Source organism: Epinephelus moara, chromosome 1 (assembly GCF_006386435.1).
Source record: "Epinephelus moara isolate mb chromosome 1, YSFRI_EMoa_1.0, whole genome shotgun sequence".
Lineage (NCBI taxonomy): Eukaryota > Metazoa > Chordata > Actinopteri > Perciformes > Serranidae > Epinephelus > Epinephelus moara.
In genome coordinates, this window is record NC_065506.1 from 24,740,215 (window position 1) to 24,759,218 (window position 19,004).

The window sequence follows — 19,004 nt, forward strand, 5'->3', positions numbered from 1 at the left end:
CTTGCTGTAGCGCCACCATCAGGACTATTGGCTTGAGTTTACAGCTGAGGATATCTGGCATGAGACTGAACCTTTGTGCAAAGTTTGGTGAGTTTTCACCCACGGGAAGTATGATTTCCTCGGAAGAAGAAAGAAGAAAGAAGAAGAATACCTAAGATTACAATAGAAAAAACATTGAATTTCTCCTCAGGGGGATTAATAAAGTAAATAAACCTAAACCTAAACCTATAAACCTAAACCTAATAGTGACCCTAATTAGTCGATTTAACTGAGTGAAATTCCTTTGAGTCACTTTTCAAGCATAACTACCAAACATTTGTTACTGTTTTAAGTAACTGGATATGAATCATCTTTGGGGCTCGAACTGTTGGAACAAAAAAAAAAGAAGACGTGAATTTTTTCCCCCAATTTTCAAACATTTTATTTTTAAAAAAGATTAATCATGAAAAGAATTGTCTGATTAATTGATGAACTAGTCCATGAAAATAATTATTATCTGTAACCCTAATTAGCAGCCAAATCAAATCCTGAAAACCACTTGTACTCTTCAGAGGTGATCTATAACCCCTATTAAAAACACATTTTAATATATGTGCTTTCACAGGGCTTGTGGCCAAAACTCACTTTTATCTGTAAGTTACTTCTTAAAACCTTTTTATATACAAAGCCATTCCTTCATTTTAATTTTATTGGTTGTATTCTTTTTATTTTGCTTTATTTTACTTTCTCATATGTAGCTCCTTGTCACAAAACTTTTAAACTGTTTTTAATTTTGTTATCATTTTTTAATTTTGTAAAGCACTTCGGAACTTTGTTTTTTAAATTTTTTAACTATTATCTGCATACAAGTTTGCGATGCTACCGACAATCAAAAGGGCAGGCTTATGTAATATCTTACGTCTAATTAACACCTCAAATACAAACTGTAATAGCTGAATGATGACATATCATCTCACAACAGGGTGAGATTTTACAACGCAACTATGCTTTTTCCGATCTGGAAAAGTGACTAATTAATCGCTTCACAGGTTTAACTTCGTGACACACACACAAAAACATTTTCCACGGTGTCTTTTAGTTTGCTTTACATAAATCATGGCCCAAAATAGACCCAGTTTCATGAGCGTCAACGCAGCAAAAAACAGTTTCAACTTCATGATTTGGCATTGATGCATGCCAGGCTACTTTGAGACAGCTGAGCACTAAAACTTGATAAAATTCATTTTTAAATTAAAGAAAACCTCTATGCTTCAAAATTCAAACAGATAAACAAATAAAATCAATAACTCCGACCAACTGCATGGCAAGACCATCTGGCATATATTGAAAAATATAATATCTGATCTTTAGAATCTAATTTATGAGATATAGTCTGTGAAAAATATTTGATGCCTCAATTGTTGTTGCTGTTTGAAACAATATTGTGTTGCAGTAAAAGCCAAAGTTATTGATTGTCCCTGTTGTAATCTCATCTGTCTCGGTAAAATGCAATACCCTTTGTTCATTTTTAACCCCAAATATAAGAAATATCAGATTTTATGAAATTGTGTATGCTCAGAAAAATAATAATACGGCAAGCAACAAACAAGCCTTTTCAATATCGAGCATATTTTTTACCTTAAAATTTGACAAATGATATGCACTGAGGTGCCTCCTCACAGCAGGGTGAGGAATACCATCCAAGAAACAGAATTTACATGACTGAAACAAACAACTCCAATAAAAGCAGAAGTAGAATCTGCGCAGCAAAGCCTGTAATTACAGATCAAAACACGTGGACTAGTTCTCTGATTCAAGTCAGAGTAGAGCTCAGCAAGCAGCTTAACAGAAAGACTATAGCTATTGATTCCCCTTAACCAGGTTCAATGCAGCTTTACAAGCGCTTCTCATGCGTCACTAAGGCTATTCATTTCAAACTGAGCACTTCACTATCAAAGACAATGATGAAAAGGCAGTATGATGTGGTTTTCAGGTTCCTATCTGTGAAGGTAAAACAATACCCAATCTGAGATGTGATAAATTACACATTTTGTAGACAGCCCAGGTGATAATTACAGATATATTATAGCACTATTGTAAATTCATTTTCAAGTGTCAGGCTGCCAATCAATTCTTAGTCAGAATTCTAATTATATACTTAACCAGAGGTTCTGTGGCATCTCTCTAACCAGAAATCACGCTCCAGTGAGCAGATGTATAGATAAGTTTCATCCTGACAAACATGTTTTGCTGTTAGCACATTGCAGATTCATTTCCTCTTTAAAAGTCTTTATAATTATTCTCAGTGAGTGGCTTAAAATATATACAGTCACTTTCATGACTTACTAGGATAAAGAGACCTGTGTTAGTTATTTAACTTCTACTTGGGATAGTAGCAGCACATGGGTCTGAATTTTGGCGCTGTGACAACTCCGATGTGACATATTGTAGACCAACTGAGGCCTTTTTACACACTGAGTGCAACAATGGTCAGTGTTTGCTCTTTGGGCCAGTGGCTGTCATCTCGTCTGATTACCATCTCCTAACACGGCTCAAGGGTCCCCTCTCTTCTCCGAACACAGACGGGCTGCACAATAATATTATTCACTGACACAAGAGGCAAACGGAAAAAAAAAAGAAACAATACAAATGCACTGGCTGTAATTTAGGTCTAATGAATTGGGGGAACCAGTGCTGCACTGCTGTCTGTGGCAAACATGTACAATATCCTACAACAGGAAACCGGACATCCATCCCTTCTTACTCAGTATGCTCAAAGCTATAATCAATATGTTAAATAACGACTGTGTGTGGACTCTTACAAAAACCCACAAAGAACTGTCACCAAGCTCTGCAGCTCCACTGAGCTTTTTAGCCTCTTTTAGCTCACTGTTTTGGTTTACAGCCACAAATACAGTAAACAGAGTGTATAATCATTCTCAACAACCACATTTTCAGCTGGAAGCTGCAAAGCACCTTAAAAAAAGAATTAAACAACCCAAAAGTACCACACCTGCCCAGCATCACACTGCTGGTAGATAAAGATGCTGAATATCTCATGAACATAAGATAATGCTTACCATGCACTGGGGACTTTGAAAATAATTTAAAAGACTAAAATCTGACACCCTCTCACATCTAAAGACAATGTGAGCTTTTAGTCACTCACTATGAGATTTAGCACAGACTGGGGATCTTGCAGGGTCACTATGTGCAAGACTACAACTAGATTCCTTTTTGGGTGATTTACAGTCCTGGTCCTGGTCAAAAATAACACACCAAACTCTCTTTCAGAGATACAACATATTAACAACAACTCTAGAAACAAAAGATAAAGGTGTCAGATGTCTACAGTATTCTAATCAATTTGGTATTAGTTTAATCCATAAAGATAAAATGTATTTGCATACAAACTTTAGATTTTGGATCAGGTCGGCTCAACTCACTGCCAGCCTCTACTGATTAGCTACACTATTTTACCGAGAGGAGACCATGGGAATGGTCACGGAAGTACAGTAGGTAGCACTGACAGCTCACAACAAGAGGGCGCCGGGTTTGAATGCACCAGCTGGTCAGGGCCCTTCTGCGTGGGTTTCTCCAACAATCCCAAAGACACGCAGGTGAGGTTAATAAGTGACTGTAAATTGCTCATAGGTGCAAATGTGAGTGTGAATGGTTGTCTGTCTCCGTGTGTCAGCCCTGTGACAGTCTAGTCCAGGGTGTACCCCGCCTCTCGCCAAATGTCAGCTGGGATAGACTCCAGCACCCCCGCGATTCTGTACCTGGATAAGCGCTTACAGGAAATGATTGAATGTGGCCATGGGAATAAGAGGCAAACCATTTCACAAATTAGGATTCCTGACTAAAGTAACTGTTGGTTAATGGATCAGATACATGTCGAATCAAACACAGACTCTTGTTCACTTCACAACTCCACCAGTTTCTCCTCCTTTTCCACATACGGGAGAATCAAGACTTATTCAAATTCTTGCAACTCCCTAGAGTCCCCTCCATGTTTACTGTCTACCTGGTTTGCTGCTAGAGAGAGCGCACCTATTGGTTGTTGATATTGTTCACTATGTTCATGTCATTAAATTTCACTACTTGCATCATGAGCCAGGACTAGAAACATGTCGACAAGATGAGACAAAGCCTGACGTCAGACGGCTCGGACTTAGTTTTATGACCACCCTATACCAAACGATAGAGATCACAGGGTGTGCCACAACTGAGGTGAAAGTTTTTGTCTTTTTTATTCCAACATTGGAAATTTGCCTGCAACAGTTACATCGCTTTAAAAGTCATTTGGTGTTAGGCTGGCATTAACTGCCAGTTCATTATGTACACCTCTCCAAAACAAATGTAGTATTATACAACTGTACTACCATAAATCTTATGTCATGGTTATAATGTTCTGTTTTTATTCAAAGTGATTTAGAGAGGTGCTGATTCAACTTTATGATGATTTCAAATCATTGAGACTAAAAATCAGAAACACCTTTTAGTTGTTGTCGTTCCGTAACATTTAAGAGATTTACAAGAAATATAAAAATGTTAAGTTCTTGAACATCTGATGGGTTTTTAATAAAACAAATAACAGTGAACTATTGTGGATTTTCATAACTGAAGGACAGAATTTCACTGTTCACTGTCCAGTGTTTGGCCACATTTTTGGTCCCTTCCAAAGGAAAAAGGATGAACTACTGAACGTAACAAAGCCTCACATGAAAGACGGCTGCACTAGAGGGAGACACCTGAGGGAAATTTCCTTGCTTGGTCCCAGTCACTACTCCCAACACTGCTTGAAGATTCAATATTATGCATTTACTCGACTTGTCTGGTCATGCAACCAAGTTCGTGATGGAACTTAAAACTGGACTTGCAGAGTGAATACTCAACTAGGAAAATTAGGCTGTATTCAGCCATTTTATAACAGGCCATATGGTGGATACATTTTGTATCCTTGAATGTCCTGGAAGTGTTGTGACCTCAAGAATTTCTCTATCCAGCATAAATTATAGGTGCACCAACAGTACTTGTACTGCTGGGATGTCAGAATTCTGCACATGCAAGTCTGATTAATTAAATCTGTAACTCCTATGTATCTGTGTCTCCTAATATGTACCTATATATAAGTTCACATGCACAGGCGAGGTGAAACATCACACAGTGTTCTCCACTTATTATATGTATGACAAGGAAGGGAACTATGTCTGGGAGATTATGCCACAGTTGTAAATGTCCTGTAAACCTGTGGTGATGGTTTGATGGACAGAGCAAGCACAGAGCTTTGCTATCATAACTGATCCTTTCTTTCTCACTGTCTCTGCTGGGTCATTCATAAACAGCTGCACGCTCCCCAAGCTCCCAATTTAGCAAAACATCATCCAAAAGAAAGACTGAGGTCTTCTCCGTATAAATGACAGGACTTGTTTCAGTGAGCCTGATGAAATACTCCTGATGAAAGGTCATGCAACGTGGCAGAAGCACTGCAAAACCTCATCTTACTGATATCTGACAAAAAAGGTCAAATATCTGGTTGTTTGTTCAAATTTTCACCACCAGTGATACTGCCTGATGTCAGTGTCCAATCTACGAGAGAGAGCACGTGGTACCACACTAACAAGACAATCTATTTTCTCCATTTACAGTAGAGTGCTTTTACACCTAACCCTTTAAACTGTTACCTGTAACCACAAAATTAAAGCACAAGACATCTCTTTAGCCCTGTCACTACAGTTTGTCAGTGTTCATAACATGCACCTGATTTGAAGTCTTGTTACACTAATAAGGCTCATGATCAGTCATTTTTTTGTGAACTTTTTGTGTCACCAGAGAATAATTACAATACCAAGCAGGAGCATTAAAGTACAGCATGACCTACTGTCAGTCACCAGGATTTGATTTCCCCACGTGGGTCCATGTAGCGCTGATTACTGTATGCAGGATGACATGAATAAAACTGTTCAATCAATCAGTCTGTATCACTGTGTGAACACAATCCTGGCCACAAGTAAATGCATTTTTTAAAGCACTCTTAAAGGGACAGTTCACCTCAAAATAAAAATCAAAAAAAATTCTTTTACCTGTACTGCTGTTTATCAGTCATGATTGTTTTGGTTGAGTTTCCATGTGTTGGAGATATCAGCCGTAGAGATGTCTGCCAGAGATGGCACTCTGCTTGTGGTGCTCAGAGCACCAAAAAAATACATTTGAAAAACTCGGTAGCAAACCTTGTTGTGAGTTATTTCACATGGGAAATATTTTCCTTCTAATGAAATACACCCAACCATATCATAGTCTGAAAAGAGACATTGCTTATTTGTCGCGTTGAGCACCACAAGCTGAGCAACATCTAGTTCCATTATATCCAAGAGACGGCAGACATCTCTACGGGCCAATATCTCAAAACACTCGGCAACTCACACTAAAACAATCTAGACTAAAAAAAGCACATCAGATAAGAGGAAAAATCAAATTTGTGGCTGAACTGTCCCTTAAACACATCACCATAGCACACACTGTGCATTAAATGATTAATTTACCAATGTCTTCATCTTAACTGATGTTGATATCACTTAATACACATATAGGAAGTAGAGTGATGATTTTTTTTACTCAATCTGATGTGTTTATGATTTGGTCACAAAATATCCAAGAATAAAAGTTGAATTGTATGTTTTATATTAAGAAAAGACAAAGACAAAGATATTACAGATGAAACCAACTCAGCCCTGTAAAGTACAGAAACTCATAGTGAAACATAAAAAGTTATGACATAGTCAAAAACCCCAAAAAGATCAAAAAGAAGGCATTACATAATGACAGAATATCTGGGGTTACATCAATATTTAACAGAGACAAACAATTTTATTCAGGGAAGATAGTTAAATAGAAGAAAAAAGGAACCATCTAAACACAGGAGCCCTGCTGGTGTTTTCGCATGCTTTGAATGAACTCATTAACTTCATCAAATACACTCAGACGTAAGGATCAACTTCAGTTTGACTGCGGAATCTATAAAACCCCTTTCCTTCTGAGATCACACACCCGTCACTCAAAAACAGTTGGCAGCAAAACTACCAAGAGGGGTGACGAAAAAGAAAAAAGATTCAGGTCCGGACGGCATCTTGAATGAAATGAAAATGAGAAATGAAAAATGTCAAACATTTAGAAACCAGTAAACCTGATTTGCGGCACAAATATGTTTCCTATGACCCAAAATAAATGTAAAAACCTACTGCAGTGTGATTACTTTAGGACCTGCCTCCAAAAAGAACATTATGTATTACACCTAAATCGTGTCAGCTTTATGCCACCCTGTCACACAACACACCACATTCACCGTCAGGCAGGTTTAGATGTCCATGTTAATGTAAACAAATCCAACATGCACTGCTGCTTTGCTGACTTACAGCGAGCTTTTGACCTAATTGGGTTTCCTGTATAAATCAACTAAGAGCAGCACTAGTGGTAAAACCAATGACTGCATCAAACATATGTGAAGTCAAACCCAAACTGAGAAGCACCAAACCGGTTTCACAGAGACACACAGGACTGATTTATCAGCCTATTAGCTGCTACTTGTCATTCACAGTCCTAAATTTCTGAATAAAGAGTTGACATTCAGACAGAGAAAGCTCATTAATTCAGTTGGTGACTATCTAACTGCATGTCACGTTAGCTAGAAAACAAATCTGACTATTATGAGCTATAATAATCAACGACAGTGAGTAAAAACGATGGTCAATATAAGGTACAGGCAAATGTCAACACTGTTATTACACTTCATTCAACTTTTTGAACAATCGCCAAGAAATGAGACACAAAAAAAACACAGGCAGAGACAAAATAAAAAGGTGTTGCTAGAATGAATACAGGTAAATATCCATGCACTGTATCTCCAGTATTCATAGTCGCCATATAAATGTTCATTACAGTCTGATATTGGTCATTCACATGTGCAGGGATGGTCCAGGGATGTCCACTGAGTGTGTTTTAGTTCTTTAGGCTACATTCACATTACAACGCTTAATGCTCAAATTTCAATTATTTGTCCTGAGCAAATCTTTCTGCCACGACTGTTCACATTCATGTCTGAAGTGACTCATATCTGACATCACTGTCAAGGGACCTTTGCTCTGAAACACCTCACATCCGACCAATAACGTCACACGTGTGCATTATAACAACAACAAAAAACATCACATTTGAAAAATTCATGACGTAGCGGTGCAAGCTTCATCTCCCAGATGATCGCCATAGTAGAAAGGTCCTATGACATCACTCTGAATAATAATTAACCATGTTATTCTGTTTGGGAGATTGTGTAGCGTATTTCTGGAGACACGGCCTGTCGGTGCAATGGCCGTTTGTTATCGGGATATTGGTCTGTCGTACAAAAGGGCTTTCAGTCCACTTGCTCTATTAGCAACTAACGCTGGTAGTTCTGCGAAGAGAGGTGTGGGTGTCGCCAGGAGAGGAGTCAGGTGGAGCAGTGGGGCCATGGTATGAAGGGTTTCACGTAGGAATGGTTCTTCCAAACCTACAATGTCCAGGGCTACATTCCTGTATTTCTGTCTGCGCCTCATGACAACGCTGTCACGGCATGTAGGCAAGATGTCCCAGTCAGAAAGCGTCTGGCAGTCGGGTTCGATTGGCTGGCGACTGGGGTATATCAGATTTAGGACCACATATGAAAGTGGCCCAGATCTGATTGGAAAAATTAAGATTTCTGTGTTACATGAGAGCAAAAAAAATTGGATTTGGGCCACATTTGCTTGGACGTAGCCTCAAGCAGTTCAAATAAACTGTACAGTCATCCACAGAGTAGGCTGTGGACAACACAAATCAACGTGCTCAGCAATTTGCTTTCTGATATCATCAGCAAATCCCACAAGTTCAATAATCAATTTACAATAAGAGTTGTCACTACAATTTTTTGCGCTAAGATATAGACTTGATAATGATGCTTCATGTGCTGGAGAACAATGTTAACAATCTCATCTCACATGTATCTACGCTGTAAAAGATTTAATGACTTGTTCAATTAAAGCAATCTTTATCAACACAAACAACAGAACAAAATATGAATGTCAAATAAAATAGCTAGGATTTGTATTGATAAAAATCTGTTTGAGAATTGATTCCCATCACGCAGAAGTGCAGCCGCGGCCCTCTGTTGTGACCTTTGATGAACCAAAGAAGCTGAGCTCAAACAGAGGCAGCAGCGAGACTCTTTGTAGCTGTGCTTTTTAATTCTGGTATCCAGCTGTCTGAGACACCAGCCTACACTAGCTGCTGGTCACAGCTAACAAATGTACCACTACATACCACTAAATGAAAATTACCCATTCAACAGCAGCCATCCACTGCCCCACTACACTGTAACAGTCAATGGCCTCATCAAATTTGCATCATCAACACAGCTGGAGGGGAGAAATGATGAATCTCTGTTAGAGCCACTTTGGATATTTTTTCCAATCCATCTTTTTCTGGCACACGTTTGAAGGGTCTTGCCAGTCCCACTCTGCCTCAATTATCTGGCTATGCCCAGCTGAGATGCAATAATCCAAACTCTCATTCCCTGCAATTTCCACACTTCTGTCTGCACACTCACTTGCCTTATGTTCACAATCACTTATGTAGGTGCTTCTTGCCTTTCCTTGAGGATCAGAGACACTGGAGCACATACTGTGGGCTGAGGGAAGGAGGGATTTTACCCGCTATAGGCTCGACACACTGCCGAGGTAAAGCAGTTCATTTTAACCTCATTATTTCTCATGCGATATAGGTTTAGTTTTGCATAATTCCGTTATATAACATTTTCAGGAGGACATAAAAAAGATAATGATTACCAACTACCTGAGGTGTTGATGTGACTTTTTAATAGCAGAACTCCTATATTAATCTATACCTGCAGATGCAGACAACATTTAAAACCTGTGAACTAGAGCGAGACAGCTGATATAATATTAGTTAACAGCCGATATATCGGTATATGTTGGCCAATAAGCACCAAGAAATTGCAGTACAGTAAAGGCAAACTATTTTTGAGGTTGTGACCATCTTTGTCACATTTTTTTTTAAATCTAAGGAATCTGCATAAAAAGTGTTTATATTATTGTTTATGTCGAAAACAAAATGACTAGCAGCCAATACACTGATCGTACACATATCGTTATCAGCTTCAAATACCCACTACTTGTCGAGCTAAAAAAAATATTGTATATTCCATATCTGTAGGTCGTTTGAGTTATTAGCATCTTGGATTAAGATCTGCCACAAAACACTTAAAAGTTAAACTAATGAATACAGTTCCTTTCTTTTGACGTCTGGCACATAGTTATTTTCCAACCACTGGCACAGACACAATTACCCAATCCACAAAATACTGAACTAACTCATAATTGATACATTTAATATTTGGGGTTTCATTATGTCAGGGTAATACTAAAGTTCTGAGTTGCCATTTAACCATGCATTCAGATATTTGAGGCTGAACCACAAGTCAATGCATTCAACTGTCATTGCCTGTGAGTTAAATCACAGTAACAGCATTTCATTTTATTCCACATAAAGAAAACAAATAGGACACTGATCTAAGAATTAGAAGTTATGCAGATATTGTTTCCCTTATAACAAAATATATCCATCATCACGTTGACCATCACAGTAGAGGCTTGAAAATCCGAGGGTCGCAATTAATGTCCCCTGTACGGACCAAGTATGGAGTGTGAACATGCTACTTGCTGGAGAGATACCAGTATGAGCACGCTGACCCCTCTGAAATGCATGTGTGTGTGGTGTGCGTAAAAAGCAGGGATATGCAGAGAGATACATTTCAGCGGCCTTGTTTGAATTTGCCTTGTGTAAAATTGCCTTGTGTCGACTGACTGATGAAGCTTTTTCTTTCTTCTTTCATATGTGGATGCAATATGGCGTCACCAAAAATAATCTGGTTACTATGGCTGCCTAATTACTAAATTAGTTACTAATCAGTTACCAATGAAGTGTAAGTTGCTGACAATCCACTTGAACCTGGCAAGTTCTGTAGTTGTTTTTCTGACCCTTGTAGATGGTTGAGATTTGGAAAAAATAAATAATATAAAGGATGATATTTGATTTTTTCAGAAAAAAAGGTAAAGATTAACACTGTTTTTTTCACAAATATCTTAATAGGAAATTGAAATATTATAAATATAATGTGTAAATAAAACCGTTTACTTGACTGAAGTCTCTTTTTTCTAGTCATGTCCAATTTTTTTTTTAACATTTTTTGTTGGAAGTGGTGCAAAACAACAGCCCACATTCAGACTTTGTTACGTTTCTAAAGGACAAAGCTGGTCACCAGACAACACACAGTCCTGACAATGAGCTTTGGCCGTGACACACGATTCTCCTGACAGTCTCCAATTCTTTTCTGTCCCGGACAAAAAGCACCGTGCTGATGGGGTCTGTTTTAAAGGTCACAGAGTGCAAGGCTCAGCCTAAAGGTGGCTGTCCACATGATGTCCACATCTTACTATATTCAATAATAAAGCACACAGATGTTTGAGAATGCACATGTGGCAGTCGTTCAAGTGTACAGTCAGTGCATGTGGTTATGAAGGTATGGTTATCTGCAGACCAATCAACCTTCAAGTACCAAAAGTTTCATTATGAATCATCAGTGTGTTTCAGAGGAGACATAAGAACCTGGCTTTTGAAAACATTTCATTATAAATGATTAGCAAATACACAGTGAGGTACCAGTTTATTTGGTACATCTGCGTGATCTGACGCAAACAAGTAAAAAACAAAACTGCAATAAACCTTGTCTTTCACACTTTTTGTTGACACGGTTTTGAGTGTCGAGTTGATTTCCTAAATATCTGAGGCTGCGGTTAGTGGTGTAGGTGTACTGGACTGCGTTATACAAAAAGGTTAACAAAAACACCTTTAATGTGATTCTAAAAAACAGCCAGAATATTGATAGTCGGAAATCTTTGTGTCATTCACACATACAACTGACGTCTTTGTGGGAACCGCACCAGGCAGGTGTGACTTCACAGTAGAGTTTCCTTGTTTTACTAAAGAGAGCACACACACACACACACACACCCTCCTCACTTGAATGATCAGGTATACTAAAATGAATCCCCACAACTCCACAGTTCATGTGAGACAGCTCTGCTCTTGTGTCTTTGCCTTTTCCTTCACTAAGTGTGTGTCTTTCGTTTCACAGATAACTGATTACAACGAGGCTTTGTGGATGCACACAAAACATGCTTTCAGAAAACATAATGCCTGATTGTTGACTTTCTCTAGTAGCACATCAGACAATAGATGTGCTTCGGATTAATGTCCTGTAGCATTTATAGCCGGGAAGCAATCCAAGAGCAGGGAATCTGACCTCTTGTTGTTGCAAGCAAACCACCCATCAAGACGCTCATAGATAAACAAAAAATAGCAGTAATTTGTGGTAAAGACAGTGTGACAATGCGTGTATATCAGAAGGACTGGCCATTTATCAATTCTGCTACTTGTACGAAGAAAAAAGTACTACAGAATAACTCTATGAGAGGATGTCTCACAATTCACAATTCTCAAGCAGCTCCACTTTTGATTGCCTCTCACTCAGACATGTAAAATACACCTGATTTAAAATGTGCCTCCAACACACCGCACAGCGAATCCTGATAAGAGAACATCCTGTATTGATTCCATGAACACTTGCTGCACTTAACACCTCACAACACACCTTGATCAAAGCAGCAATTTACACCTTACTTATGCATCTGACAGTACGGCAAAACATGATTCACTGCATCTCACCATCTTGCTAATTGGATCATTTTCATTTACACATGTGGCCCAAACCTTACTTTGTTCTACGTCTTTACTCCACTGTGATTCCAGGTGGAGAACCCACCAGCACAGACAGAGGAAGGAACACCATCACATGCAATGCAAAGATCACATCAGAGAGTGTAATGAAATGGGTTTGAGGGCTCCTACCTGACGCAGTGAACTGACTGCTTCCAAGTGTGGTGGGCCTGTTCTTCGCTCCACTTACAGGTGGAGAGAACATCTGGAAGGAAGAATATGGACCTTCGATTAGAGCAAAGACTCAACAGCAACCACACACATGATCTGCTGCAATTTTCCAGAAAGCAGCTCAAGATTTTAAACAAACAAAGGATGGTTTGTCAAATCACATTTGCCAATACTAATATGAACTGATCAATTAGTCATGCTTTAGCTTATTTGGTCCTCACACCTCTACAAAAAAATCCCTCAGAGCTGCATGGCACCAAGAGGTAAAAAAAAAAAAAAAAAAGAAGCAAAGAGCCATCATACCGCACTGAAATCCAGCAGGTCACTTAATTCCTTGTCTGTTCCGAGAGCGGCAATCCGCTGCTGAGGATTCATCCTGGCGATCTAGAAACCTGAAGAAAACACAGTCCATCAGGTCACAGCGTGGCTGGTGCCACAGGAAATGACTGCCACGAGAGGCAATTGTTATGGATGCAGAATAAAAGACCATCACTGAGAAGTAAAGTTGGCTCTGGCATTGCAGCAAATGGAGACACAGACAGTCCAGCTGCATTACAATACATTAAAATAGTGCAAACATTTTGTGCACACCTTTAGTTTATTATCCCTATTGATTAAACAGAGAGGTGGGTGTCTGGCACAGCTTGTTCAAGACCTGCAGCATTATTGCAGTAACAATGTCTCTCTGTAGAAACACTGATATTTATGAGACTCACTGATGAGGCTTTCACCGGCGGTGTTAATGTCAGTCCGACATAACGATGGTTAACGTTTGCCGAGCACATAACGTCCCCTTAGCTAGCAGGCTAACGCTAGCTGCAGTTACTGGTTCATTTGTATTGAGAGCAGCTAGCGACCAGCTGCAGCGGCTGTAGACATTAGCTACTACAGAGCGGACCTCTCTCTCTGACGGGTCGAGACAAACACAGATAACACACTGATTCAAAATAAGTAACTCAGCCAAGGAGATATTTAAAATAACAGCCTTAATCTCCATCTCGAGGATACAAAACGCAGTGATGGTCTTTCTCAACTCCCAACTTCTTTCACTGGTCCGAAAGCTTTTGGTAAACTCCCACTGATATTTTACCTTTTTTCCGATTAAAATCCCGACTAGGGTGATCTGGTGAAGACCCGCTTTCTTGCAACACGCCTCGGAAGAGCGAAATGTGGGTTTAAACGGCAATACCTGGGTGAATTATCCTCTATATATATCAGTTACGAGTTTCCCTTAGGCAGACATTTTTGGTTTGCAAAAGCCTCAGCACCACGATGACACTGGTTATTGTATCCCTCCGCCGAGCACAGTGACATGATGGTCCCACACAGCGGGAGATGCTGCAGGAGTCCGCAGCAGCACAGTGTCTCGGGTCACACTGATGCACCACATGTCGCTCTCTGCTTTAATAAAGCTGCGTTTAATGGATTCAAGAGGACTGCAGCATCCCAAAAGCCTTCACATTTGTATGCATGAAAAACAGCAATGCAACGTATTCATTTTTAATATACTAGATTCAAAACTTGCATTGATTGTTGTGTTGTGAAAGCATTGTTTACAGCCTTTTTCACAAAGCTGTCATTCTTCATACTGGCAGAACAAATATTTATACATTTCCTGCAGGAAAGGGCCTGGATCAGCACCCAGGCAGAGTGGCAACAGCCTCAAGAGGCCCCAGAAGCCCCTCATTTCAATTTGATTAATAGTAAATGTGCAAAGCAATTTGCACCAGTTAGTAAAGTAAATATCAGCTAGGTCCTGCATTATCAGGAGATTTTGCTATGCCCAAACTACTACCAATTTATTAAAGGTTTACTATGCAGGCATTGTTGTGTTTGTAAACAGTATCTCCAGTGAAAGTGAAAGTGAAAGCTAACCCCAGCTTTGTCCATTTGACCTTTCACTTTGGTTTATTTGCATATTTTTGTACCTTCCTCTTCGAGTCTGCTGCTCAGAGTCTGGCACCTTGTTGCTACCTGTTTATAAAGACCTCACCTGTGTGCTGAACGTCCCGATCATGACAAAATGAAAAGAAAATAAGAAAACACAGGCAGAGGGCAGGGTTTCTGCAGAGAAAGAGACAGCCTCACACTTCTACCGGGTCATAAGTGTTAATTGAGAGGGATTACATGCAGTTTATAATAATGTTAAGGAGTTCTTTTGTTGGTGTTTGGTTTTCTGGTGCTGTTATTGGTGGTGGTGTTTTTATAGTTGTGTATTTATTTATAAGATAAGATAATCCTTTACTCATCCCACAGTAGGGAAATTTGTAACATTACAGCAGCAAGGGGATAGTGCAAACAGGAAGCATCAGTGGTAAAAATTTAAATACAAAGTAATATATAAATATGTAAAGTAAGTAAACTACAAAAACAAAGAGGAGAACAATAAGAAAACAGATATAGTAGGCCTACCTACTCCTGTACAGGCAGAACTGCAGAAGGATCTAAACTTATTCTCAGAATATTGTCGACATCATTCAGTGTATAATAAATCATGTTTTGTTTCGCTGTGTCAAGGATGTGTATTGTTATGACTGTTAATTTTCACTGTATCAGCTGTATTGGATGTTGTTTTTTTTACTTTCCTTTGTTATTAGTCAGTCAGCGTATAGCATGAAGTTTCTTGAATGTAGTTAGATATATGCTTTAATGGCTGGCTTTTTTAACAGCCATTCAGTGTGTTCACATCCTGCCCTTCCTGCACAAATTCACAAAGTACCAGTTCACAGGAAATGATGCACATGATGCAGAAGCCAGTGTCTGCTAAATTTGATTTGGTTTCTCTCTCGAAATAATAGCTTTTTTTTAAATTAAAAATCCTGTGTGTAACCAAGCCAGAGAAGTAGGTTAAAAAATTCTGCAATTTTTTTCTCATCTTTACGCTTTAAAGAAACAGATAAATTAGCAAAGTTGTACATTTTTGTTGTACAGTTTTGGCAGAATCTTGAACTATTGCATTGAAAAACATAATTCCACTTTTATTACACAAGATCTGTTTATAGTAAAACTTTTTATGAGACGCACATAATGATGTAAATCCTCTTTTCTCTCTGAAATACTGTGGCATTTTTCATATGAAGAACCACAAAAACTCCCATTACTGTTTTAGTACACAGCACTAACTCAAACCCTTCATCTTCAGTCTTTTATTACATTTTATTTCTTTCTTTTTATGTATCTATTTACTTTAATTGTGCTTCTTAAATTTTATTTTATAGTTTATCTTTGCCAGAACCGTTCACCTTTTAGGCCTACATTGTCTAAGATTTTTGAAATTGTGTGCACTGTTTTTTTTCCTCCATAATATTTTGAATTATAAACGATAAGATTTAAAGATTTGCTTTGGTGTTTTGGTGCATAGACAAGTAACATAAACAAAAAATAGAAAAAAATAAAATAAAAATATTTGAACAATATTTAAAATTATGTTAATGTTCAAGATGAAAGAGCTCGGCAAGAATGTGCAAAAATATATTTAAGGGGATGTGCAAAAGTTCATTAAGAATAAAAGGGAGTATTTCTGACATAAGTTTGTGCAACTTTGCCAAATTTAAATGTGTTGTGAGGGTTTTTAAATAAGTGTTGAATTCTGTACTCTTACTGAAACAGAATGTTTGATCAGTAACATCCTCTGCTGTGCAGTAAACAAATACAGGAGGTCCCCTCTGTGTGAACGCAACTCTGGCAAAAGAGCTTGGACTGACGATGGTGCAACAGGTAACCATTCAAGGTCGATGCCTAACCCCAAACATCTTTTCATATGTAAAACAAATGGAGATTCTGGTACAAATCAGGCAGTGACACTGCTGAGGAAAAGAAAGAACAAAAGAAAAGTGACAGGAAAAAGAAGACAAGAGTCATGCAAACCTGCATGTACATCGTTGTGCCTTTTGATCATTGGAAAAACCTTATAGTTTTGAGGGGGTTGAAAATGGATGCAGAGCTGGCCTTACTGCTTCTGGACAGGTAAACTAATTTTTTCTTTGCACCAGGTATTGGATGTTAGTTTATAACTGCCTAAACGCTCATCATTTACTGTGGATTAACTCAGTAATGCTACCTAACTTTACAACCAACTGGATGACACTACAAGAGAAAGACTGCTCCACACAGACAAGCCCAGAGGAAAGTGCAAGCGACTCCTGCCTCTGGTTTCTAGTTCATCTATCAAGTTCATTTGAATAGATGGCAGCAATGTTTGCTTCTTAAACATCAAATATTCAGCTAAATTGTTTCTTTTTGTCAGGGCTGATGCTAATTTCACACATGTGCAGCAGCTGGAGGAAGAAAGCTCTCATGAGGAAGCAGTTCTTCATCAGTTTGTGAGACTTGTGTCCAGTTACCTTCTTCTTCTTTTTAATGGCGGTTGTCATTCAAAACACTTTATTACCGCCAATTGGATTTAAACTACAACTTGCCATCTAGCATACTAAATAAAGTTAAATAAGATAATACTAATCCTCTCTCACCCACTTCCCACTCTGTTGTAAATCCTCTATTTGCCAGGGGTTTGAAATTATATTTATATTATATTACACATTATATTTGTGTTAATATAAGTCTTAAATAGTTCTATCTTCCCACAGCAATCACTTAGAGTGTTTGGTCCATAACACAGGTCTATCAGTCACTCTGCTCTGCAACAAGCCGAGGAGAAAATTTTGCTTGTATCCTACAACCTTTATCCAATGAGGAGAGAGAAGACATAAAGGGGCGAAGGGGAAAGGAAAGCTACCGATTCCAGCTCTGTCGCAGACGGTTTACACAATGAAACACGCTAAATGCAAAAAAACAGAGGAAGAAAAACAAGCTGACAAGAAAAAAAGGAGTGACATGATGAAGACCCGCATTTATATCGGCGACGCTTTCAACCGGTGGAGAAATCTTAAAGAATCCAAGGGTGTAAAAAGTGATGCGCAGCTAGCTTTTCTGCTACTGGACAGGTAAGCTACATTTTACTCAGTAGTAGCATGAGTAGTAGTTATACATTTTTCGTCTCAGATAGGCTTGTATGTGGTTTTCCATCCGTGTAGCTAATTATAAATCCCCATGGGCAGTCTTATTTGCCACGTTGATTAGCTGTGTTATGATAGCAGCAGGGCCGTTGCAACCGGACAGGCAAACTAGGCAATTGCCTAGGGCCCCGAGCTGGAAGGGGACCCCCAGAGACGGCTGACATTGGTCCATATCAATGACAATATGATGAAACTCTTATAGAAACTGCAACGACGACAACACGTTGGAACCCCCCCCTAATGGGGCCCCCTACTAGCTGCTGCTTGCCAGTGGCTAAGTAGGGTGACCAGACGTCTGGCACTGTGCGGGACTGCACAGCATTTCTGTCTCTTTTCACACGTCACGCAAACTGAGACCATGTCCCACATGATTGGTTGCCATTGTTGGAGTACCGTAGTACTACGGTACCTCACGGTACCACTACTGTGGGATAAGTTCAAAGTCCAAAACCCTCTTGCGAGCAAAACCACCCTCTTGCAAGTAAAACAAATCATTCAGCACGCTATGCAAGTACAGATTTCAACCAGCAGCAGAAACGAAAGGCGAATCCTGCCAGTTGTGGGTTGAACAGGGGTCACAGAAGTCGTATTCCTGTCAAATACGCCGCAAGATAAGGCTTACCGGCAACGGGGAAGTCCGGCTCCAGGTCCAATAATTTCCTCTTTGTTGATTTCATGACTGCCCAGAAATACCTGAACAGCCGAGCCGTGGCAGCACACAGGTATGTGATGTGTCAGAGGAGAAACGAGCTGTTCACATTACTCTTTGTGGCAGGTAACAGCCCACAAACCTCACTGCACTTTAGGGACTGTTCTTTACTTGTCAGGGGAGGAGGGTGGCTGGTCGATTTTTATTTTATTTTATTTATTTACGTGCCTCTTGCCTAGGGCCCCCAGAGTGTGTTGAAACAGCCCTGGATAGCAGCAAAGCTTGTAACGTTACAGTAGCCACTATTAGGCATGTTGAAATGC

General features: G+C 39.2%; 1 protein-coding gene across 9 annotated transcripts in view; it reads right to left on the minus strand.

Moving 5' to 3' along the window:
- tcf12 (transcription factor 12) overlaps window positions 1-18,763 on the minus strand; it is a 103,750-nt gene extending 84,987 nt beyond the window's left edge. For 3 of the 9 annotated variants that reach the window (XM_050040568.1, XM_050040525.1, XM_050040534.1), the window contains exons 1-3: window positions 14,108-14,307; window positions 13,321-13,409; window positions 12,979-13,051 (exon numbers count right to left, since the gene is read on the minus strand). In XM_050040568.1, coding sequence (XP_049896525.1) covers window positions 12,979-13,051; window positions 13,321-13,392 — 145 coding nt within the window. In that variant the 5' untranslated portion in view covers window positions 13,393-13,409; window positions 14,108-14,307. Of the gene's footprint in view, window positions 1-5,863; window positions 5,916-12,978; window positions 13,052-13,320; window positions 13,410-14,107; window positions 14,312-18,654 lie in introns of those variants that run through there. The other 6 variants (XM_050040560.1, XM_050040507.1, XM_050040516.1 and 3 more) reach the window with 5 other exon arrangements.
- Between the last annotated feature and the right edge of the window lie 241 nt (window positions 18,764-19,004).